Source organism: Pieris napi, chromosome 17, assembly GCF_905475465.1.
Source record: "Pieris napi chromosome 17, ilPieNapi1.2, whole genome shotgun sequence".
Taxonomy (NCBI): domain Eukaryota; kingdom Metazoa; phylum Arthropoda; class Insecta; order Lepidoptera; family Pieridae; genus Pieris; species Pieris napi.
In genome coordinates, this window is record NC_062250.1 from 9,814,725 (window position 1) to 9,840,138 (window position 25,414).

General features: G+C 32.7%; 3 protein-coding genes and 3 long non-coding RNA genes across 10 annotated transcripts; 1 reads left to right on the forward strand and 5 right to left on the reverse strand.

Moving 5' to 3' along the window:
• Positions 1 to 972: 972 nt before the first annotated feature.
• LOC125057914 (facilitated trehalose transporter Tret1-like) lies at positions 973 to 9,597 on the reverse strand. The gene is made up of 8 exons (XM_047661878.1): positions 9,458 to 9,597; positions 9,294 to 9,391; positions 8,964 to 9,098; positions 6,628 to 6,711; positions 5,457 to 5,735; positions 4,863 to 4,983; positions 3,393 to 3,524; positions 973 to 1,850 (listed from the first exon to the last, which is right to left on the reverse strand). Exons 1-8 carry the CDS (start codon positions 9,513 to 9,515, stop codon positions 1,333 to 1,335), a joined length of 1,425 nt encoding a protein of 474 aa, XP_047517834.1. The 5' UTR covers positions 9,516 to 9,597; the 3' UTR covers positions 973 to 1,332.
• A 75-nt stretch (positions 9,598 to 9,672) lies between these two features.
• Positions 9,673 to 10,512, forward strand: LOC125057926. Its single transcript, XR_007118283.1, has 2 exons — positions 9,673 to 9,790; positions 9,875 to 10,512. It is a non-coding gene; the product is annotated as an uncharacterized LOC125057926 (long non-coding RNA).
• Positions 10,510 to 11,839, reverse strand: LOC125057930. Its single transcript, XR_007118288.1, has 2 exons — positions 11,195 to 11,839; positions 10,510 to 10,678 (listed from the first exon to the last, which is right to left on the reverse strand). It is a non-coding gene; the product is annotated as an uncharacterized LOC125057930 (long non-coding RNA).
• Positions 11,840 to 16,125: 4,286 nt separating this feature from the next.
• Positions 16,126 to 18,256, reverse strand: LOC125057918 (E3 ubiquitin-protein ligase SIAH1-like). Of its 4 annotated transcripts, none has more exons than XM_047661887.1 (4): positions 18,050 to 18,256; positions 17,577 to 17,763; positions 17,275 to 17,416; positions 16,126 to 16,963 (listed from the first exon to the last, which is right to left on the reverse strand). In XM_047661887.1, exons 2-4 carry the CDS (start codon positions 17,754 to 17,756, stop codon positions 16,332 to 16,334), a joined length of 954 nt encoding a protein of 317 aa, XP_047517843.1. In that variant the 5' UTR covers positions 17,757 to 17,763; positions 18,050 to 18,256; the 3' UTR covers positions 16,126 to 16,331. The 4 variants fall into 4 exon arrangements, with proteins under 4 accessions (XP_047517843.1, XP_047517840.1, XP_047517841.1 ...); XM_047661884.1 differs by having other exon boundaries at positions 17,963 to 18,256; XM_047661885.1 differs by having other exon boundaries at positions 17,577 to 17,789; positions 18,050 to 18,255.
• A 2,108-nt stretch (positions 18,257 to 20,364) lies between these two features.
• LOC125057921 (60S ribosomal protein L29) lies at positions 20,365 to 21,706 on the reverse strand. The gene is made up of 4 exons (XM_047661890.1): positions 21,620 to 21,706; positions 21,440 to 21,494; positions 21,290 to 21,354; positions 20,365 to 20,517 (listed from the first exon to the last, which is right to left on the reverse strand). The coding sequence occupies exons 2-4, from the start codon at positions 21,474 to 21,476 to the stop codon at positions 20,398 to 20,400; spliced, it is 222 nt and encodes a 73-aa protein (XP_047517846.1). The 5' UTR covers positions 21,477 to 21,494; positions 21,620 to 21,706; the 3' UTR covers positions 20,365 to 20,397.
• A 2,307-nt stretch (positions 21,707 to 24,013) lies between these two features.
• On the reverse strand, positions 24,014 to 25,226 carry LOC125057929. Of its 2 annotated transcripts, none has more exons than XR_007118286.1 (2): positions 25,042 to 25,226; positions 24,014 to 24,882 (listed from the first exon to the last, which is right to left on the reverse strand). It is a non-coding gene; the product is annotated as an uncharacterized LOC125057929 (long non-coding RNA). The 2 variants fall into 2 exon arrangements; XR_007118287.1 differs by having other exon boundaries at positions 25,035 to 25,226.
• Positions 25,227 to 25,414: the final 188 nt, after the last annotated feature.

Below are 25,414 nucleotides of genomic sequence, written 5' to 3' on the forward strand. Positions count from 1 at the left end.
GCTGAAGCCACTAGGCCAACTCTGCTTTGTAACATGCGAGAGATCCAGAAAATTTAGAAAAGCATTTTGTGACTGGGTGGAGGGCCGATGCCCTACTCGGACCGATCAATTGGTCTAGTGGTTAGTACCCCTGACTGCGAATCCATGGGTCCCGGGTTCGATCCCCGGCTGAGACGAACATCGATGTGATGAGCATTTGGTGTTGTGCTTAGGTCTTGGGTGTTCAAATATTTATTTATATGTCTATAATATGTATGTATATCCGTTGCCTAGTACCCATATCACAAACTTCACCAGCTTAGCATGGGACTAGGTTAATAGGTGTGAATTGTCTAAAAAAAAAAAAAAATTAGAGGCCGATACAGGTTTTACCATCACCCAAGCCCAGAGGCTTTCCGAAGAAATTGTGTGGCGCCACTAATATAGAGCGCCCTTTAACCCATAAAGATTTGTGGTGCGAAAACGACCTGGCTACTTTATTTTTTTTATATTATATAAATATCGTTTATTCTTACATTTTGACCTTGAGACGCATTCATTATATTCGCCATTTAAGACAAGGCCTTAGGCAGTGTTCAAGTATTACGTAACGAATTTCGGGAGGGGGGGTCTATTTGTAAAACGTTACGATGCGGGGCGGGGATTAAATTACGCGTTATTGTTAATATTATTTTCGACTTTCCAGTACTTTACACCACATAATGGTTACTTTTAGGTATAAAGAGTCACTAGGTGGTCAAGAAACGTTTTACTTTTGGGTACAGAAAAACGTTACGACACGTTACATCATACATGGGAGTGGGGGGGTCAATAATCTCCAAAAATTGCGTTACGTAATACTTGAACGCTCCCTTACCAACGTTAGATAGGTTAACGTTGTTAGGTTACTCTACGTCTACGGCCATGACAAACTTTACGTTTAATTAGTATGCTAATACTTATATGATAAAGAGATTTAAAAAAATAAACACATTTCGTAATAGAATTTTAATGTAACAATAATTTCATACAAAATAATATGTACAAGAATATACTTAAAATTAATCTGTTGAATGCGTAAGGCGCCCTTGGTTTGTACCTTTTGAGTTGGAGAAAAGTATAAAGATCCGACAGTGTTTTCTCTCGCACTCACACACTAATTCGCTCTCACCAATTACCGATTAATATTATCTAATAAACTTTAAACGATAATTGTTTAGAAAACACCAACACACTTGATTGAAGACGTATTTTGTATATAAAAGTCAATCATTTCTACAACTGAAAAAACGTTCGCTACTTCCAACGATTTACGCGTGCGTAAAAGCGAATTTAGCTATACTGAAGAAAACATTATTCCTTCTGTTTCTCTTTATTCAACTGCTCCATTTCAACAGCCTCAACATTCAAATTATCTTGAACCTCTTCCAACGTCTTTCCCTTCGTTTCCGGTACAAAGAAATATATAAAAAATATACCAAAATACGCGATACTCGCGAACGACCAGAACACTGTATAATGTCCAAAAAAGTCTTTTATACCCTGGTAAGACTTCGTCACGAAGAAGTTTAATATTGCGGCCATCATGGTCGCCAAGCTGGACGCTACAGTTTTAACATTAATGGGAAATAACTCCGCTTGCATTATATAAGGTAGATTTCCTAAACCAATACTATATAGAATATTAAATCCCAAAACGCCTAGGAGAGGGAGTGCAGATATTGATAAAAGCGTCTGAGCGCTCAACTGATAGTAATCTTGAAGGAAAAAATATATGCCAACCGCTGTTAGTGATATGGCAACACCGATCGAAGATGTCAACATTAATACACGTCGTCCTACACAGGCTGTGAGAAAGGTTGCGGTGATACCTGTAATATTTTTTTTCATTAACACCTTCACTTATTATAGACCAGTCGTAATTGCAACGAGTCGTAATAATAAGAATGTATAGGCTACACTTTATAAATCTCGTCTATTTATTTAATTTTTTACGTCACAAAGTCGTTTAAAACGACTCGTAGTAATTACGACTGTTATTCTAAATAAAATAATTAACCGGCAACTTTCTTTAATGTTGTAATTACAGCTATAGACGCCGTATGAATCAATATTTACCGAAGTATTATTTAGATAACAAAACTAGGAAACAATAAACTTTATTGTTTGTGATATAAAGAGGAAATATGTCTTGTTTGAAATTGAATTATTTAGAATTATTAATATGCCTACACTACTTCAATTAATTTTATGAAATATTCAATTGGGTACTCATATTTTATTTTTTTAACATTTGCATTCTTTGATGCAATAACTAAAAAATATTGGTACTGAATTCTGGAATGTCAAATGAAATCTAGTTTTTGCTGTTCGAGATATTTATTTTTCTATATAGGTATACTCTCGACCCTCGATAATTTGAAATTTAAGGGAGAAGTCGTTATCTTTTTTTGAGTGAGCAACATCAGTCTATCATTATCATGATGTCATCAAAGATTAACGTGAGTTATTAACGTCTGTAAGGAGACTGGAATGCGAACCCATATCTCATTTATGTAAACAAACAATAGGTCTGTGCATCATAAATATGTATGTACTTGAAATTATAGAGACTTAGATAGTAAGGAAGACCGGACTTGAAATTATGGCATGTTGGCAAGCAAGATACTATTCCTTAAAATTATACCGAGGAAAGCAATTAACATTGATTTTATTCAATTATTCGAGTATTTTTCAAGGGACCGAAAAAATATCAAAATTTTTCGATAATTTTATTATCGAAAGTCCACTGTAATGTGATAGTAAGATCAATTTGTGATGTAAGATACGAGTTGTAATATTTTAGATTAGGCAAAGTGAAGGTTATATACACGAAACATGACTAGTTATTTATTAATAATATTATTCTCGAAACTTCTAAGCCAAACAATCCATTTACATTTTAACGATTAAATTATCTGCCGTAATAGTTAAAGCGTGACTTTCTTTCGCCGGTATATATGAATAAAAACTAATATTTTAAAAGACAATGACTTAATTCATTTATATCTAGAAATTTACTCTCCTGCATACATTGACCAAATATTAACATTCTATTTTGCGTATACAAAAAGATATTTAAATATTGTGAGATCTTGTGAGGCAATCAATTAATAGCAACCTTTAAAAACTATATTTATACGTATATGCATTTTTATTTAGTAAGTCTAAATATGACAATCAATAATAATACCTACTCTAAATCCAAAAGCTAAGTAAACACTATTCAGATATTAATCGTGCCTTCAGAGAAAACTAACCAGGGCACACATGACACAATATATGGAAATAATTAATTAACTTTCGAGATTAACACACATTTTTAATTATTATTACATAATAAATTAAGTAATAAGTAAGGTTTTGTAACTTACCAGCGGCAAGTTGAACGAACCCATAGACAATGCTCACGTAGGGACCGGAAACGGAACTACTCTGGCGAAAAATTGGCTCTAAATATGCCTGTATGGCACATGTACCCGTCATATATTGAAGGACCTTTAAACCTGTACAAAATTAAGGAAAAACAACATTATGAACACAAATTCCAAAGTCAAATAAAAAACTATTTTTTTAATGATATTAATGTTTTTTTCATGTCATTTAGTCAATACGATATATATCGAGAAAAATATGTAATCTAAAATTTTGGTTGCAAATCATTCGTAATTATTTATTTATTAAAGTACACCACATCATAGAGAATGCATTTTCTAAAGTATAAATTACTATCTATTCTAAAACACACGAAAATTAGGGTGAATATTATTTTTTTAAACAATTACAAATATTACAGTTCCAACTACGAATTTCAGTTTTTACTAAAGTTAGTTTTACTAAAGTATATATGTAACTTAAGTAACTTAAGTAACTTAACGTTACTTAAGTTACATATATACTAAATGTTTACAATCATTTTTAACTTGTAGCCATTTAAAACGTCAGTTTTACAATAAATGAACCCTTGAGTTTTTGAAGTTATACTTCTTTAGGCGCGTTATGAAAAATTGATGAGAGTGAAATTTTACGATGCGCGCGCACCGTGACACAAAATTAACTGAATTAAGTTTCCCACGGAAGATGCTACGGCATTGGACATCATTTAAAAACAACATTCGAATAATAATAGAAATTTATTTATTTAATTTTTCAAATGTAAAACTTTATTGACTATAATGACTCCTTTTCCAGTCTTTGATTATTTAATTGTAATTAATTATTTGCATGCAATCAAAAACTATTTTTAATAATGCCAAAGAAGTATAACTTCTCACGCGCGTACACGCACCCTTTTTTTATACATAACCTACATTTCGAGAATGTCCAATAGATCGACATCACTTATTTTTTTATAGGTAACAGATTTGTCACATAGTTTTAAGAACCGATTAAAGTCAGTTGACACAGCCTCGAACAGTGTTTCATTTATTTGATTGGTCAATCAATCTATGTTCAGTGGCGGTTGTTGAAGGATTGGTCCTTCAACAACCGCCACTGAACATAGATCTGTTTTGATTTTCTTATTTGGTGAGTCAACAGTAATTATTAACTTTTTTACACATATTACCCACAGATTGTCTATGCTTGAAACAACAAAAAATTAAGGTTTATGTACTATTATTTTTGAGAGCTTTGCTTACTTTTGCTGACAAGATGGGGGGGGGGGATAAATTGCAGTAAATCTGCTTACGCAATATTTAAACGGCCCCATAGCTAAAAGACGGAGATAGAAATGTATTTGAATGTTTAATTATTATTAAAGAAAACAGCAGAAGCAAGTGAAAAGTGCCAATAAAGTGAATAAAAATAAATAATATGTATATGCTACAGAAACAAATAAATACCTGCCACAACATAGAGCGCTTTCCGATATCTCATGTTAGTAAAAAGCTCTTTAGTTGTAGTTTTATTAGCCATACTCTCTACTACATGACTTCTCATTATCGCCAGCTGTTCGCTTGCCCACTAAAAAATTATCAAAAAAAAAATGTTACACATTCAAGATATATTCATTACTTTATATCGTGTAACATATATTTAAAAAAAAAAACATGAAACAGATTCAGATATCTAAGGCCCGGCCCTAAAGAGGTTGTAGCGCCACTGATTTTTTTTAAATAGTTTTTTTTAACGAATCTCAAGGCACTAGATAGCCCACTACAGTACATACAATGTGTATTTTTGTCAACCGTACAAAACTCTTTTTGCTCCGTTGTAACTAAAGCTGTCTCTTTTCATCAAAGCGATAACACAATTTGACAGAAAGAGACGAAAGAGGATTAGTTAAAATAGAGCAAATAAAACAGTTTTAGTTTAAAACGATGCATTTATTATTTTCAATTCTTAAAAGGCAATGGGTCCACTTATCATTAGATAAGCCCGTTTATATAAAAATATCTCTAAACATTGACTTACGAATGATTATTTTAAAAACATACCTTATCATCCTTCGTGCCTTTAATGAACATAAACTCCTTTTTTGCAAGCGCCAACCTTCCGTCTTTCAAATGGTAGTACGGGGATTCGGGAACCCATAAACACGCAAATCCATAGAGGATAACAATAGATAATACTATACAGTTAAGTGTCGTATAGGACACAAAAGGTCCAATACCATAGACTAATAAGCTACCAATGTTCATCATTACTTGAACCAACATTCCCAGAGCACCGCGAATTTCTTTGTCAGCTATTTCCGTTATATATACCATTGTTACCTAAAACCATATAATACTTTTGACATCACTGCAAATGGCTAAACATATTTTTTTTTATTTACGCCAAACAAATTTGTATTAAAATGATCACGTGACAAAGCGTAAACAAATGTCATTCCCACAAATTTGCTTAGCGTATTGTCACGACTGTCGTAAAGGGACTTTGTCTCAAGCCCCAGGTCATGGGACAAACACATTCAGCCTCTGATTGTCACTTTTCTGACGCAAAATTTATGGTACCTAACTCGAATGTTCTCAATTGTATGTAAATTCATGGTTTTTATATTGCTTTATAATATATATGAGCTTGTTCTTATATAATTTTCTTCATATTTTACATTAGATAATATTTCTAACATAACGTTTAACCATTTAGAAACACACGCTGCCTTGTTATGTAAGATCAAAGCTGATTCAAAGATTGTCACAAGACAACGTCCACCAAACTCAGTTTATATGTAGTTCTTTCAGACATGTCGCAAACTTGGAATTACGTGGTACACACACTTTTAAAATCGAAATAGCTATTTTACGCGGTAAGCCAGCCGATCTGATATAGAGTGGTATTGGCCTTGTGGCATCAGCGTGCGACTCTCATCCCTGAGGACATAGGTTCAGTCCCCGGCTGTGCACCAATGGACTTTCTTTCTATGCTAATTTAACATTCGCTCAAACGGCAAAGGAAATCATCGTGAGGAAACTGGCTTGTGTTGGACCCAAAAGTCGACGGCATGTCAGGCACAGGAGGCTCATCTACTTGCCTATTAGATTGACAAATGATTGTGAAACAGATACAGAAATCTGAGGCCCAAACCTAAAAAGGTCGCACTGATTTATTTATTTTAAGCCAGCAGATGTATGAGAATAATATAATATCTATTGTTGTACTTACCACAGCAGTAATACCATTTCCCACACCAATAATACTTCTCGCGACGCACATAAGCCATGGCGTCTTTGTAAACAAGATTAAGAGCTAAAAAATAAAAAATCGCTTAGGATCTAATACCATTTAAAATTTACAGCGGTAAGCTCTGTAAATTACGAATCTTTTTCTCTGCAATTATGACTTCTTCAAGACGGCTAAGTAGCCGTTCGAAGAAGTGTGATTGATATGTAATTGATAACTTTCAACTACACGTTGCATTGTTTATATAAATGAAATGTAAATGTTGAACATTTAATTGAAATTTTAGTATAAACAGTGGAACTAGAACACCTCACACTGTTTACAGATTACTAAGCTTCGCGATTTATGCCGTGTTAATTTGTGTGTATGTAAATTTTGTATTCAAAATGGCTAAGAAGAGTCTGTGCGGAAAGAGAACCGGCATAAATTTGTGGTCGTAGTCGGCAGTCGCTTCAATTTTTTTTTGAAGGGAAACTTCTAGAGGCGCATGAGGGTAATTTCTTTACGGATGAAACGCAATAATAATAACATTAGCGTCACGAAGATGTGCAGTGTTTTTTTCGAAGAAAAGGGAGAGAGCGATTGAGACCGATTGAGAGAAGGGCGAATTATCTTATAGAAATTATTAGAGTATTTTAATGTTCAGAGTGCTTACAAACGTTGTGTACGAAAAAAATCGATTAAAAAGAGTGGCGGAGAGTTTATTGCCAGTTCTTCTCTTCCGTTCTACGCCCTTGATCTGAGAACTGGCACTAAATGTAAATTTAGAAGCATTTCTTATACATTTCTTTTTTTTTGACGATCATAAGGGTACAATGTGGTACGATGAAGACGTACGACGAAAATGATTTGGAGAACAGCCTAGGTGGCGAATTAGTACAGTTTGTAGAGTTGCGAAAACAGATGTGGCTACTGTTATTGACAGCAAGAAACAGGAACCTCAGGAGCAGCAATATTATAAACTTTTATTAATGATCCTTGCGCATTGCATTTACTTGTGTCTCATGATCACTAATTGCAGTGGCGAACGTTTTTTTTTTCAATATTAAATGGTATTAAAAATGAATTAAGGAACTCGATGGGCCAAAAACGTCTTAATCATCTCACTTTGTTCAATATTCAATATAGATAATGATTTGCTTGAAGAAGTCGATATTGATAGTGTTATCTTTAAATTTGCCCATATTAAACCCAGAAAAGTTTATTTGAAACAGATTTGTTTTATTAAATACCCTTAACTTAAAAACCTAAAGCAAACCAAGGGCCCATAGGCAGAATTTGCTACAGGCCCCGCGCTGGCTTAATCCGGCACTGACTATACACTGTAATACATCATTATGTAGGAATAATAATAAGCAATTAATCAAAACAGCAAGGTTTCTCAAACGACAAGGCGAAAGGTTTTCATCGAGTCATTGTACATCACAGTTTTATTGTAGGTAAATCGGACACAATCTGTTAACAGGACCATTAAACGATAAGCATTATCGTGAGACAGGCGTGTAAAAGAGATGTTAGTTTCTAGTCAACCGTGTGTAAGCGAACACCATTATAGTTCGAAGATTCATTTTGACTCTTAATATGAAAAACTTAAAACAGATTTTTTGAGAGAAAATTATATTAGTTCGCATAACCGCTACGCTTTCTTCTCCACAGACCTTCTTTGATGAATGGAACACAAAACAATTTCAATTAAAACCAGCAGAAACAGTTCCTGAGATTAGCAATTTTAAAACTATCTTAGCTAAAAACTAGCTGACCCGGCAAACGTTGTTTTTCCATGTATATTATTTTAGTTCAATAAAATAACTATCTACTATACTAAAGGGGTTGATCGTAGAGGGGTGAAAATTAAGGGTTGTATGTTGTATCACTAAAAAATTAAAAAATAAATTATCTAAAAAATTAAAATTTTTGGGTGGACCGCCCTTAACATTTTGGGGTTTGAAAGATAGATAGTAGCCGATTCTCAGACTTACTGTATATGCATAAAAACATTCATAAGAATCGATCGAGCCGTTTCGGAGGAGTATGGGAACGAACATTGTAACACGAGAATTTTATATATTAGATAACTGTTTCGATTAGATATTTTTTTAAATAACAGCATTTAGAATAGAGAAAATAGATCTTTAACATACTTCTTTACAACGATTATTCATTATACATTAATAATTGTATCTACATAAGTAAAATATTGACGGACTAATGTATATGCGATAATTCAAACATAAACTTTATCAAAAACATATTCTAGGTGTAATACCTATGAAGCTAATAATATCTTTGCCAGACACGTTAGATAAGGAATAACATACCGCACCTATTAATCCCGGCAGTACTGAAGCGAGAATTGTACGGCGTCGACCAACTTTCTCATTCAAAACTTGCCCAAAATAGCAGCCGAGTAACGCACCAAGAGGGCATAGAGCAACGACCCAAGAGCTTTGTTCCTATTAAATTTACACAAAACATGTTTTAAATCAAGTAAACAAACATTTTTGATTTAAAATATATTCTTAATAATTTTAAATATTACGAATTCATTTTAATATTCGAATAATTTGTTAGCTCTAGGCATAGATTTGTGTTAATTATAAATAAAACCAACAATGTATTTTTAATAATTAATTGTCATTAACACTCACGTCAGTTATTTGTACATTTGCTTCACCGTTTTTGAACTTTGGAATCGCTGGCGAAGGCCATGATAATACTGCACCAGTGAATGTAAACGCAAAGGAAACTGTAACGGGGAAATTCGCATAACAAAATATTCCTTGTAAACAGAAATAAATTATTTTTCACTAACCGCTTAGTCCCGCCAAATATTGTACACTTCTACTCGATGACTCGGACACTGAACACATTTTGAGATCGATATATATTACTCGTTTCCAATTAAAACGTAATGGTTGGCAGTATATTTTTTAATACAAAAACGACGCTACATCTTCAATGGTTACAATATTAATAGCTGTTTGTGATATTCAGTGGCAGTAAACGGCTTAGTTGATTCACACGTCACACGCATTATCAATTCAAACTTTGTGATCAGAACTATCAAGTAGACTCATAACGTCGCATTACCGTTGAGCTCTTTTAATTTGCAACTTCCGTTATTTGTATTAGGTATTTTAGGAAGGTAATAGGTATTTTTGGAAGCTATTATGTTATTCCAAATAATCTCAAGAGAATTAACAAATAAAATTGAATATTGTTACAATAGTTGTACCCACAAAAACAGAAGAAAGGTGGATAGAAGAAATAGAAGCAGTAGCAGCGAAGCGAATGGGGAAAGAAAGCTATAGACAGAGTCAGTTGGAAAATGCTGTTCCAGCTTCCGATGGACGGTACTGAAGGTAGCTAGGATATAGGATAACCAGATAAAAATAATGTATTAAATGTAAAAAAAAATCTAAGCTGTATATACACATTTTTTTAATCTTGATTGCAAATTAAATGGGCTTTATTATTATTATAGTTGTACTCAAATTCCGAATATTACATTTTGCCATTGATGCAATTATTTTTGTTTTTGAAGAGTTATGCATATTTTCTGTAACTGTTTTACTATTAAATTTTCCAGAAAACAATTGTGTTATATGTACAGAATATACTATGCTTCACTCAAGGTCATCAGGTTGCTATACTTTTGCAATAATAATAGAAATAAACACATTAATTTAAATATACTTGTAGTTCATGTTATGGCATGTTTAAAATCATTTTTCTAACTTCTGTAGCAACAATTGGATTTAAAGCGCAGATATCATTTTCACTGTATGGTGGTAGAACTGAAATGTTACCAACAACAATATTCTCTCCTTCTTCTATTACTGGCAATAAATTTTTCTTAAACCATGATATCATTTTCTGTTTCTTTTCTAAGACATCCTCCGAAGTTAATATGACTTCATTATTTTTTGGTTTCATACAATCAATATCATCTAAAACAGTTATGTTTAATACAGCATGTCCAGGTATCAATATTTTTTTACATTCATCTCCCTGTGACACATTTAATATAACACTAAAACAAAAAAAAATTTACATTAATAAATTAATTTATTGTGATATTTGTATACATAGAATTAATAGTATGAGCGGTTACTGCTAAAACTTTAAAAATTTTAATACCCAGGGTACTAATTAGAAAGCAGAATAATTAATTACATTTTAACAAGAGGACTTTCATATTGTGTTAAAAACAAAATAAATTTTAATAAGTTAATAATTGCTGAATATTTTTTTCTATATTTATTCTCACCTGTATTGAAGTGGATCGATAGATTCTAAGTACCCAGAGTACACAATATCTCTTAGGACCTGGATTTTAACGTATTTAAAGATTAAAGAGTTAAGAAATAACGGGTCCTCCTTAGAAGCATTAAATTCATATGTTTGAGCAGAAGTGTCATCCATGTTACCGTGGTTAATGGGTTTTAAAAATTTATTTTTTCCTGATTATAAAGACTGAACCAAATTAAATTTATTTAAAGTTAAGTTAAGTAAGTTGTTATTTGTTTATATATATTAATTGTTATACCTATTTATTTACTTTTAAAACGTAAACTATCACAGATTTCAATTTTTTTTTCGCCCATGGCGCAGGCTTAGGCTATAGTTTTTCGACCATACCGCCGGCGCCTAGTCTCACAGACTTCATGATGATGATATTAATTTATGCCTAATGGGAAAGGCAAAGGACTATGGCGCAAACTATAGTCTTTCGACCATACCGCCTAGTCTCACAGATTTCAATAGCAGAGCAATAGTGAACCGAATAATTACAGAATACAGATAAGTAATCCTTGAAATAAACAGGTAATAGAGTGTTGAAGGCTCGACTTTCCTACATCGACGGATAGGAGTTAGGACATTCAGTTTGTATCATAGAAAATAATAGTCTCTAAAATTTGTCTACATTTCACGGCGGCTAATATCATTTTTTACGCGCCTTCACCATCCTCGCTTTGCGGGCTGTCGCGGTTTGTGGCAATACAAGTCAGAGGATTGGGATGGAATGCGGTCTTTTTTGTATTCTACTCTTGTAAATGGATCCCACATTTGCTTTTCGTCAGGTACTCCAGATACCGTTTCTGGCTCAGTCACCGAGGTAATCTTACTGGGTATGGAACTTTTTATTGAAGTTATATTTCTTAAGGCGCGTTATGAAAAATTGATGAGAGTGAAATTTAACGATGCGCGCGCACCGTGACACAAAATTAACAGAATGAAGTTGCCCACAGAAGATGCTACGGCATTGGACATAATTTAAAAACAACATTCGAATAATAACAGAATTTATGTTACACAAACTTAATGTAAGAGAATAATAATAAATATTAATTTAATTTTTCAAATGTAAACTGAACTTTATTGACTACAATGACTCCTTTTCCAGTCTTTGATTATTTATTTAATTTTTCAAATGTAAACTGAACTTTATTGACTACAATGACTCCTTTTCCAGTCTTTGATTATTTATTTAATTTTTCAAATGTAAACTGAACTTTATTGACTATAATGACTCCTTTTCCAGTCTTTGATTATTTAATTGTAATTAATTATTTGCATGCAATCAAAAACTATTTATAATAATGCCAAAGAAATATAACCTCTTACGCGCGTACATAAGTACACGCACCCTTTTTTTTCATTCTCTGAGGTGCCCATCGGTGACAAGTCCCAACCTTGGTTTAAACGCTCTTGTAAGGCCGCCTTGCGTCGAAAGTGAGAATGCTTTTAAGCCTGGGCAGAAGCGGCAATCTTAAAAAAAGTATATACCTCAGCCTCCAGTCACTCAAACGGATAATCGCTAACCACAGTCAGAGCACATTGTCAGAGTTGGCGAGAAATTTTCCTCCCTTCGGGGACACAAACCTTCTGGTCTTTTGCCAAAGCTGTCCAAGGGAATTGATGTCAGCCCTCCATTCCACCGCTATAAAGGGAAGATTGGGAAGGGAATCAAGAGCTCAACCTCAAGAGCTGCCGTTAATAATGGTTTTCATTATTTTGGAGAACAAATAGGTTATGGATATGGGCGATAGTTGGACGGATCAGAGCGATCGCCTTTTTTAGGGATCGGATGTATCGAAGCGATCTTCCAGCACTTCAGAACAGTGCGGAGCGAGTACAGGTACCGGAAAAGACGCGTTAGGACCGGAGTCAACTCAGTAGCACAAGTACGCAGCACAATTGGGGGGATGCCATCAGGCCCACTCGACTTATGGATGTCCAATGAAGATAAAGCTTTAGGGATAGCACGTTGCCGGAATATAACTTCAGGCATCGTAGTATCACACCGCAATAATGACCGTGGTTCCTTCCCTTGATCATCCAAAGTGGAGTTCGATGCAAAGAGACAGCCTAGAAGATCAGCCTTCTCTTTCGCTGTTTCTCACCAAATCTAGCAATATGCTCTGACTTTGCCTTGGCGATTTCCCGTTTAAAGGTCCTAGAGGCTGAATTGTATGCTTTTTTACGTTCGCCGATAGTCGCATCGCAGGATGTCGCCGCTTCTGCCCAGGCTTTAAAGCATTCACGGTTACGACGCAAAGCCGCTTTGCAAGAACGACTAAACCGAGGCTGGGACTTGCCACCGACCGGCACCGCAGAGAATGGAATAAAAAGTTCCATACCCTGCAAGACCACCTCGGCGACAGAGTCAGCGACGGCATCTGGAGTACTCGACGAAAATCAAAGCCAAGGGTAGGACGCAAAAACAGACCGCATCCCATCCCAATCTGCTAACTTATAGTGCCACACGCGGCGACAGCCCGCGAAGCTAGGCCGTAGAGGGCGCGTGAACGGCACACAATGCTCCGGAGCATTGTGCCGTTCACCACACAATGATCTGATGAACCCATTGGCGATCAATAGACTTGGTAGTTCTCCGGATGTGAATTAGTGCTGTAATCAATAACAGTTGACAAGTTGTATATGTCCATAGTGGTCGGAGTAACTTTGTAAGCGTGTTTCGTGAACTCCGAATCCTAATCAAGAAACTTCAACACTATGGCATTGGCGAAAGGGCGCTAAATCTTGTGGAATCATACCTGAGCGATAGAATTCAAAAGGTAAATGTAAATGGAGCTATATCACAGGGATCCTCTGTTACTATGGGAGTACCGCAGGGCTCCATACTTGGTCCCTTCTTATTCCTTGTCTATATAAATGACCTGCCATTTCTTGTAAAGGAGCTTCACGAGATAGTACTGTTTGCTGATGACACTTCGCTTTTATTTAAAGTGAAACGACAAAATCCATCACTTGATAACGTAAACAGTGCCATCTCCAGTGTAGTTCACTGGTTTAATACAAATAATCTTAAGTTAAACGAAAAGAAGACAAAATGTGTTAAATTCGTAACTACAAATGTAAAAAGTAGTCATTCTCAAATAATAATTAAAGACGAGGAAATAGACTTTGTTGATAATGCGGTGTTCTTGGGAATTACTTTAGATAGTAAACTCCAGTGGGGCCGACACATAGAAGGTCTTTCGAATAGGCTAAGTTCCGCAGCGTTCGCAGTTAAAAAGATACGCGATCTTACGGATGAGAACACAGCAAAGCTTGTTTATTTCAGCTATTTTCATAGTATAATGTCATATGGTGTTATTTTGTGGGGTAATGCAGCTGACATTAAATCGATATTTGTAGTGCAAAAGCGGGCTATAAGAGCGATCTGTGGGTTGTCCCCACGGGAGTCGGTCCGAAGCAAATTTAAGGAATTACATATTTTGACTCTGGCAAGTCAATACATTTATGAGAATATTTTGTATGTGCGGAAAAATATAGATATCTTTAAAAAGAATAGTAGCTTCCATAATTATAGTACTCGTAATAGAGACAAAATTAGCGCACCAACCAGAAGGCTGCATAAAACGAGTAATTCTTTCCAAGGCAATTGTATACGTTTTTTCAACAAAATCCCTAGTGAGATACAAGCGTTGTCAATAAATAAATTTAAATCGTACATTAAAGTAAAACTGCTTACTAAGGCTTATTATAATATAAATGAATATTTAAACGATCCTAGTGCTTGGATATGAGTTGCTCCAGTATATATTATAGGTAACACGACTGAATCTCTCGGCTGCATTTCCAGACTCTGGGGCGATCGTCAACATCCACGACTGTTTTAATGTAAAGTGGGAACAAACCGTGATCCATGTGGTATCCAATTATTTCAGTATTATTATTATTTTCTTATGTAGCCAAGTCCACATTTCAAGGATCGTCATGCTCGCTTAAATGTCATTGCTTGTGGCGGCGTCCATGCGTCGGGTTGTCTCTCTCCCTAAAATATGGCGAGGGGGCCGATGGCTGGCCATGCGTCATACTCGTGAACGGGTGCTGCTTGTGGTGACTGGTCGTACTTGAATTCGTGTATGCGGTGATGTTAATTATTTCGACTATGTGTTTGCGTGTTGTTCCCACGAGAATGTAAGTGCGTGCTCCTATTTCACCATGCCTCCTGCTGATAGGGGACAAGTCTTTGTTTTTATTTATGTTCTTATTATTAATTACTTAAAATGTCATGTGGAACATGGTGTAATGGTTGCAGCTCCTTACAACCTTTGTGTAAAAAAAAAAAAAAAAAAAACATGGCGATTAAAAAGAGTGGCGGAGAGTTTATTGCCAGTTCTTCTCTTCCGTTCTACGCCCTTGATTTGAGAACTGGCAGTAAATGTAAAATTAGAAGCATTAATATTTATATCTTTAATGACGAATCACAAGTGTACATTGTGTTACCTACGTGAATAAATGATTTTTGAATTTGAATTTGAATTTGAACTATGATGTCATCATACTGAATTTGGCGGAAATTGTAGGTGTCGCTACAGGTATAAATATATCTGGGGATGAATATCTAATGTTATACTACTGTCATAAAACGTCATAACTCACAACAACGTTGACTTTATTATTCAAACGTTCCACAAAATAATATGTACGTTTATGTTTTATAAATATGTTTAAATTTTAAACTTAAAGTATATAGATTTATTTCTCGGGCAACTCAAAAGCAGGAAGTATTAATTTTAACAATTTTTTTTTTTTTGAGTTTATGGCCTGGTATCTAGACCTTTAGGCCAATTTTAACAATATTCATATGCTTAATGTACAGAATATAACAACGGTATGCAGTAAAACCATAGATAATACAATAAGATCGTAACATGAACATTCTAGTACTAAAATGTAAAGACCGTGATTCAATTTGTTAACATTTTAAAGCGTAATTTTTATTTAATTTGTTGTGTAGTTGATCCAGTAATATTTTTTAAACAAATAAATTATATGGGCACATTCACCTGTCATTAAATACCTATAATCTGCATATTAGAATTTTAGCATTGAAATAGACATAGTCGTATATTTATCTCATTAGGATAATAGATTAAAACTAGGATAAAAAAATATTTAATTCAAAGAACATACACGTCCACAGCACGTCGTTTATTAATTGTCAATTGTCATCATTTATTAATTCTAAAAATACAAAGTTACCATAGATAGCCAATTACTACTTTCACGTTAAATAATTGTTATTACAAATATTATGTAAAGAGTGCAGTTAAACTTAAACTTAAAAATACGTACATTAAACGTTTACAAAAAATATCTCAAATACCTGAATTATATATTCAAATAATTATATGTATATACATGACAAATTATTTCTTATTAAAGTGTGCTTGCTGTTTTTTAAAAGGTCCAGGTTTTGGTCCCACAGATTGGGTGTTGTTGGTACCAGAACCTTTTGCCCTTGAAACATGGGGCCCAGGACTCTTATGTCTATTGGGTGGGGGTGGTCCTTTTTTCTGGCCACTTGTTGAATCCTTAGACTGATCATTATTTTTGAAGGCAGGTTTCCCTTCAAATGCACGCTTAATTAAACAACGAAAAGTGATCTTTGAGTTATCTATGAAGTGACCCATCATAATTAATGGCATTACAGCACATTGTGCTTGGCGGAATACTTCATTGGCCTCCATAGAATCACTAAAACAGTAATCTATATATGTGACTTGTCGCTTTTGGTGTTGTTTACTGTTCATTTGAATCTCATAAACATTTTGTCGAGCAGCCTTCTTAGTGCCCACATATTGGACTAACCAATATCCAAGCTTTTGGACAGTATCTATCTTGAAAGAAAGATAGAAGATTTGCTTGTTAAACTGCAGGAGATAAAAGTGACGACAATCATTAGTCACAGAGATATTATCAATTGTGACATCTGAGGTGATATTGGCACAGTTACCAGGATGGCGATCCTTAAAATGATTTAGCATTTCCTTAAGCTTTCCTGAAAATACAACACATTTTAAATTTCTAAAATTCACAACTGTCAAATATATATACATGTGTAAACAAATACTTTGATATGATAAAAGAACTTTTAGAAGATAGCTATAGCATCAATGAATATTTCACCTTTAAATAGATAAAGAATGTCATTCACAGGGCTCCGAGTAAAAAACCCATGTAATTGAAGGCTAATATACTACATATTGAGATGTAATTGTTCAATCAAATCTAAATCCTTGTCCCAATGAAAGAAAAAAAAAGCTTTATTAAAAAATCATGACTCCATTAGCTAGGAATTTAAAAACTTACCTGACCAAGAACATGTACCAAATACTTTGCCCATAGGACAGTCCATTTCCCTAAATATGCATTCCTTAACATGATCTTCCATTTCTTTAGACACATATTTATAAACACATCCCTTATTTTTATTAGGACATGCAACAATAGCCTGGAATATAACAAAAATACCATAACAATATATAAAGAAAACAAAAAAAGTTCTATAGTAAAAAGCTAAATTAAAAATAACTTAAGACATCTTTCATCAGCTACTTTGGATATGCTTAATGTATTCAACTTTACTTATATGAATTGATCAGTTTAATTACCTTGCCCACCAAATCTTCAAGCTGCCAGTTCCTCATTTGAGTCATTGTCTGCCGACATATGGGGCAAATGGGTGGACTCAATTTAACAGTGCAAGAATTGCATAAACTGTGCCCTGATTGGCACTGAAATATTGGTACCGTCATGGGTTGAATGCAAACTGGACATTCTGGTGCCTCCATATTAAGTCTTCAAAATAACCAAGTAATTAATAGCTATAAAAAAAAGACACTTAAAGAAACGTATTCATAAAGACAACTAAAAAAGTATCTTCCCGTCAAGCAAGTGCATCACAAGACAAAAACTAAATAATAAAAAGAACAAGCAGACTAATTAATTTATAGTAAACCAATAATTTAGGTAGATTAGGTAATTATAAAGTATTTACCTCATGATTCTAGTAATTTATACAAATTAATCATTAGTGTAATGTTTTGTTGTATTACAGCTGCAGACAACATTAATTCGTACTTACCGTACCAAATCGAGATACCTCCACGTCACCCTTCAGGCTTCAATGTTTAATAATATTTTATATATTGCAAATACCTAATTCAAATTGAACAGAGAAATCTCAACTCTATAACAAAGTTTTATAATAGAAAACAACTCTGGACTTTAGTCGAAACTCACTGATAAGTCAATGTCATACATAAGTATTAATACAAAATACAAATACGAACTGTTCTTAAATCTTATCTAACACTTAATAAAATAAAAAATTATGTGATGCCAACTCCTACCGAATATTCCCCCTAGGAGCAACTTTATAAATATGTATCGATTAAAAAGACCTAAAGCTTTGTACACTCGATCGGTAATTTAAATTAAGCATTAAAAATACATTCAAGAAGTATAAAATAGCTATTATTTTGATCTTGGAGTACCTATAGCTTTTATTATTTAGTTAAAGCTTTGTTTGGAGTTTATATTTGACTTAGTTTGTCAAAAAAAAAGATGATAGTAGATTGGTGCCGCCTTATAGGAAACGCGTTGTAAGAGTATTTTCGCATATCGCGCTTGTATGATATAACGTGTTATGTACAAATAATCACGTTTAACTTTTTTCGTCAAAGGGGATTATATCGAATACTTACTATAAAAAACTATGTTATGAACGAAATCATTATAAATGACACAATACATAAGTATAACGTGTACAATGCCCGTGTTTTATAATCCCCCCTGGACACCTTGACTCTCCCTAAAATTTGGGGGGAAAATCCTCAAGTTTGCATCTCTAGCGAGCCGCAAGCGTAACAAGATATTACATTATAGTCGGTACTTCCCCTTCTATAGCTAGATGCTATTTACTACTATCATATTTTAAAGAACTCTCTAGTCTGTGATTTAAGCTTGGGTTCTTCGGAGTTCGGGCTTCGAATAAAAATAGGTTTTCATTGGTACTAGGTTGATGTCGGAACGCTGTTAATTTTTTTAGTAAAACTACTTTATATCACGGTACTCTTATAAAGCATTTTTATCTTACGCGATTTCAAACCCTCGTATAACACGAGTATTCCCCCATAAAATGTATAATATTTTGCACGCACAATATATTATTTCGTTTATAGTCTTCTTAGAATCTTGGATATCGTGGCGAAGCTTCGGCAACGCCATCGGTCGGTTAACGGCGGCAACTTTATTTTAACACAATTAAAAAAGTATTCAATCAATATTATGAGCCAAACTATTATTATGGGTGGATTTCAGAATATATAAGCAGGCTTTTTCCGCGGCAAATCTGTGTCGAAAGGTAAGTAAATACCCGAACCATGAAATATTCTATTAAATTCATTGAATGTAATTTTTACTGCGTATTTTTTTATTTGTTAGATCATCGTATTACTCATAACAGGATGTTCAATTAATCTAATAGGGCACAAACTATTCTAAAGCCATCATGTTCTAGAGGTCTTCGAAATCCATAATGGTGGAGAACGAATCATCCTTGGAAATCGAAAGAGTAGGCTATCGAACGTACGACGTGAAAGTAAATCAGTATAAATAAAAATCTAAACAAATATTATTATTAATATTGTTATATATTATTTTCAGCAACTTGTATATATTTCTTTAAATAGAAAGATCAAATCATTTAGTCATTTTCTATTTCATCGTTTTTCATCTATCATTTCCAGTTCTTGTGGAACAGAAGTTAGACACGAGCGACTTCTGAAAAAGAAGTTGCTCGTGTCTAACCAAGGCCAAATTGTCCACGATTCCGAGATTGGGAATTTTTACACCCCACAACACAACAGTATATACCACCCATTTTTGTAGTACCTTTTAAGCAAATAAAGATAAATTGAATGAATAATATAATAATTATTATTAATTAATAATTGAATAATACACTACATATTAATGAATTATTAACGTAAAATATTCTTAAAAAATAAAGAAAGCCAAAGAAGTATAACTTCTTATGCGCGTATATAAGTACACGCTCCCTTTTTTTTAGGTTAGCTTAGATTGTTTGTATTTATGAATAACAGGAATGCCGGTTTTGCTAAAGGCCTCCTCCAAAGATGCCCATTTTTGTTAGTCTTGTGCTATGAAGTACCAGTTTATGCCAGCTGATAATCATGATTGTATATGTTTCTTATGTTATATAATATAGATAGATTAAGAAAAATACAATATATTTCGAGATCCAAATAAAGTGTTATCTATATATTGGTACTTGTAAAATAAAGTTTTATGTTATATGATGAATTATAAATACAGCTTGGGTTGTTGTGCCAGCAGACTAAACAAGCATTGTTATTCATATGCAAAAAAACAAAACAATTTTTATATTTTATTTTCTTAAAATCTAATTCATTTTTTTGACTTGGCTTCTCTTTTAGCTTTTCTTTCAGCAGCACGTGCTACTTGTTTGGCAGGCTTCAAGTTTCCCTTTTTGCAGAACCTTTGATTTCTTAAGAATTTAGGATCCATCTAAAAAAACACAAAAAACAATAATTTAGAAATTACTTTTCAAATAAACAGTAAGTAGTGTAAAACAAAAAACTTGGAAATTAAAAAGAGTGGCGGAGAGTTTTTTGCCAGTTCTTCTCGTCCATTCTACGCTCTTAATTTGAGAACTGGCAGTAAATGTAAAATTAGAAGCATTTCATATATATATAATTTCATTTTTGACATTCATAAATGTACATTGTGTTACCTATATGAATAAATGACTTTGACATAACAATAAACTTTTTTTGATTATTGCAGTGAGGTATTAAAAACCTCTTATCTTACAACTGGTTGACTGAAAAAAATATGTTATTAGCTGTTTATTAATTCTTTTATAAATGAAGAAAATTTTACAAAATATTCTAAGGTTTTGGTCCCATAGTATATTCAGAAATTTGAATTTGCAAGCATTGCCTGCAATTAGCCTAGGAATTAACTATTTCATTTCACTACAATATAATTTATTTAGTTTAGTATGTTTCAACAATATTATAAAATAAAGTTGTTATTTCTTAATAAAAAGTTGGTTTAGATTAAGGGAAAATATCTAGCTGTTTAAAGTCTGCAGACATTTACTTTATTTTGACAAAGTATGTTACTTTTAACAATCCTACCTGGAGATTTACTAAGTGAGGGTGACTTTACTGCAATAGTACAAACACAATCCACTATCATTTAGAGAATATATATATATCTCCCATGGGTTAGATAGTTCATAGTAGTAATGTAAAAAATGATGTAAACAACTTACACCGAGAGTAGATTCGTGCCTGAACTTAGTAGGTTTCGTAATACCATTTCTGTGGGCCTTGCGGTCTGAAAATAAGCAATTTAAGAATGAGATATCGTAGTACTACAAATTATATTTTATTACTTAGCATTGCGATTAATATTTACTTACTTTGGTTATGGTTTGTGTGGTTCTTAGACTTTGCCATTTCGATGAAATATCAACACTGAAACGAAAATATATCAATAAATTTTCAATTCAACGATTTACACAACACTATTTTGTTAATGAAATAATAAAAACACTTGATTTCATAGATATTTTAAGATAAACGAAGTAAACTTAACCAACCTATTTCACGTAAATATTTCAAAAGAGTTGTGACAATGGTGACATTGACATCACAGACTATTCGCAAAAGTGGGAGTCAACTGTCTTAACTTGTACGTCAATTGTCTACATACCCTTGAATATAGTCACGTAAAAAAAAACATAATAAAAAAAGTATAATGTTAACATAATTTGACGAAAAAATATATAAAAAATTTCTTTGTATAAAAAATATGACTCATCAACATTTAATTATACATAACACGTTGTATACGTAAATAGTTGTACTTGTAAATAGATTTTATAGCTCTCTTGCTAAACACGGGATATATTTGAGATTGTTTTTTTTCCCACTACACGTCACAATACAACATTAAGGTCTTTTGATTATTAATTCTCTCACACAATCACGTACTTTTAAGCTAATTTTCACGTAATTAAATGGCAAACCATTTTAGAGGACAACCACATATTATTAGTTATATAAACAATTAATTGACATACTCGTATATTAAAATATGTTTGTCCCTTTCGCCAAAATACAATACAACGGTACTGGGGGTCTAGCCAAGATGGCTTAACGGTAGTGTATGTAGAAAGTCGAAAACTAAATTTGTATGAAAATGACAGCTCGTGTCGACAGTCGGTAGCCTAGGCCCTAAAGGCGTGAGTCGGGATACAATAAGCGACGCCATGACAGTGCTACGAAAAGACACACATTAACGTTTACGCTATTCGGTAGCCAACGGCCAATTAATGTTTCGGCAGTGTAGAAAAAACGGCGTTTCTCCGCCATGTTTTAGCGTGATCTCAAAAGCTGCTGTTTGCAATAATTCAGTACAACTATTGCCATCTTTAATGGCTACTGTTTTAAAAACATGTCATATTTTGGACGTTTTAACGAAATGGTTTTAATTTGTTATCTGTCTTTTTTTAACGTTCTCGTGTAATTATAATAATTTAAACTAGAGTTAATATTTTAAAGTTAAGAGTTTTAGTTTTTCTATGAATCAATGCGAGGATAACATAATAGAGACAGATAAATATGAAAATATCAAGAAAATCAGCAAATTAGTAGAGGTAAATCCTAGTTATATTGGATATCTTTTATTGATATTTATATTGCATGTAAGTTCATGAAATTGTTCTTTAATTTGAAAAATAGGTACATATACCATTTAATATTGCATATATTATGTAATCACAAAGTAAAATGATTGTACATTTTATTTGTATATTTCAGATGAGAAAGCAGTCACTAATGAACATAATTAGAAGTCCTAAATATATTTTATTGTAATTATAATAGAAGCTGATAATTATATAATGTTGATCAAATAAAGTGGATTTATACTTTATGAACTTTGGAAATATAATATCTAGTGAGCAATACTAAGTAATGGTAAGCAGATATTTTCTTTAATTATTTACTAAGTCAATATACTAGAGAAGTTATTATAATATTGTTAATGAATGAGAAGTTTGAATTCAAGTCCCTTGGGAGTTACTGACATTGTTTGGTTCTTAAAAACTTTAATTGACAATAAGCAGCAAAGTGACAAATTAAATATATTTTTAAGTTTAGAATTAAGTAAAGAGTTTTAATATTAAAGTTACCTATTGAACAAACCTTGGGCCAATCTTAGTTTAGTTTGTCAGTTTTCTATTTGATCAAAGTACTAACTTAAATATTTTCTTTTCAGAAAAAGAGAAGCTAATAAGACAACTAAAAATATTAAAAAAAACCAAAGTGTTATATTATGTACCTGAAAATAGGGAATGAAGCATTTTATGAATAATGTAAAAAATAAGACAAGTGGAGTATGAAATAATGGTTGGTTAAGTAACATTACCTCATGAACAGGATACAGTAACTGAAACTATGTTCTTCCACATTTAATCTTAATAAGTTCAGCAATTTGAATGTTAATGAGATATTATTATAAACAAACTAGATTTGTAAATTTTGGGAAGAATTATATCTTTAAAAAAAAACTATTATTATTTACAATTGTTGTGTTAAGGAAACAATCTGTTTGTTTTTCTCTGTTTTTTTTAATCGCTCAGGATGTATTCATAGTAACTGTAGGTATCATAGTAATTTTATGAAATCATCACAACATCTAACATTAGGTTTTATGAATTGAATTTTTTTTGTATATAACAGCACACAAACAAGATATTGACTTTGCTGCAAATTAACACTTACATTTATTAGTTAATTATCTACATATATAAATATGAATAATTGAATACATCTACATTAGGTAGTAATGCATTGAATTTGGTACACCTGTGTGTGTTCAGTAGTAATGTCCGTATTGTTTAATAAGTTGTTACATATGCTTATTTTTCTATGTAGACTGCATTATGTTAAGGAAGATATTTGGTGCCTTATTTTAATAAAAAATAACCATAACTGAAACATTTTTATTTTGCTACCTATTTGTTTAATATTCCTAACTGTTAGTAGGTACGGGTCATTCATATATGCATTATCTGTATATTTTTGTAAAATAAACTAATATTGTTAACCACTTTAATGGCTTTTCCTACTAAAGAAGACATAGGTAAATTACCAAAAATAAAACTGACAAATACATAACATACAATGTTTATTCATTTCTTACTTAAACAGATTTTGCATTTACATATTAACTAGTAGCAAATCACTGATATAACCAAAAGTTAATTGACATAAATATTAACTTAAAATCAGCATCAAACTTAAATTTATATCTAAGATGTTGGAGCATCAATATGGAATCAAAGGTTGAGTAAGGGTTTTAATTTCATACCAGACTAAGTTTCTATTTTATAATTTTTATTAATCCCTCTTTTCATTTCATTGAGTACTTGCTGCTTTTCAATTCTCACTTTCTAAAAGTATAAATTTATTATAAACAATCAACCTTTGACTCTAACTTAAACTGAAATTGTTTGTGGGACATAAACAGAGATAATTCCAACTAGTAGCAAATCACTAATAAAATCTACACTTTTATATAAATCTGCTTACAAATTGACATTAAAAATGTTCAAGCACAAACACCAAACCTAATTAAAGCTTAAATCAAACTCTAATTTCAGTGCTCACAGTAGTCTACGTTTTTTTTCTATTGTTTTTTAATTCCTTGGACTATCCTTCTATTCTTTATCAACTTCTAGTCAACCTTATTTTCACTCTTTATTTATCAATCCACAGTACTATTTCTATTGTTTCTTCTAAGCGGTAACAAAATATGTTGCTTCTTCATTTTGCGGATTAGTTGTGAGGTCAAATCCTAAAAATATCAAAGTATGAGTACTTCGTATTATTATATATCGCGATTATGCAATTTCAAAATATTGTATTTATTTGTAGCCTTAAATTTCTGAGAAAACATGAAACAAACCATAATTAGTTCAAACATGCAATTAAAATTCATATATTTACTTTGCACCTTCCGTAAATTCCACTTAAATCGAAAATTGTTCCGATCTTGCTGACATTCTAATGTCCCTTTTGCAGCTTCCAATAATTGGAATTTGCAATTATTGCAAATTTACAATAATATTGTAGTTTTAACTATTATTTCTTTATAAAAATGACATTTGGAATACATTTAATCCAGAGACAATATGACGGAATAAGGTGCTACGAACAGCAGCTCGCATCTACGCTGTCGACTTTGCGGTAATGTATCGACATGCCTCTTGGCTACGAACGAAGCGTTTTCGACAGTACAATTACGCAAAAGCGGTAGTGTATGTAGAATACTTTTCGACACCAATATGGCTAGACCCCCTGAAGACTTAAAGACACAAACTACAAAG

Coding starts and splice junctions, on each gene's coding strand:
- LOC125057914 (XM_047661878.1), bottom strand. CDS start 9,515: ATGTGTTCAGTGTCCGAGTCATCGAGTAGAAGTGTACAATATTTGGCG. Junction 9,099..9,293: donor CAAATGTACAAATAACTGAC/GTGAGTGTTAAT, acceptor TAAATTTAATAG/GAACAAAGCTCTTGGGTCGT. Junction 5,736..6,627: donor GAAATGGTATTACTGCTGTG/GTAAGTACAACA, acceptor ATATGGTTTTAG/GTAACAATGGTATATATAAC.
- LOC125057921 (XM_047661890.1), bottom strand. CDS start 21,476: ATGGCAAAGTCTAAGAACCACACAAACCATAACCAAA. Junction 21,355..21,439: donor CCACACAAACCATAACCAAA/GTAAGTAAATAT, acceptor GCTTATTTTCAG/ACCGCAAGGCCCACAGAAAT. Junction 20,518..21,289: donor GGCACGAATCTACTCTCGGT/GTAAGTTGTTTA, acceptor GTGTTTTTTTAG/ATGGATCCTAAATTCTTAAG.
- LOC125057918 (XM_047661884.1), bottom strand. Junction 17,417..17,576: donor TTGAAGATTTGGTGGGCAAG/GTAATTAAACTG, acceptor GTTATATTCCAG/GCTATTGTTGCATGTCCTAA. Junction 16,964..17,274: donor TGGTACATGTTCTTGGTCAG/GTAAGTTTTTAA, acceptor TTGTATTTTCAG/GAAAGCTTAAGGAAATGCTA.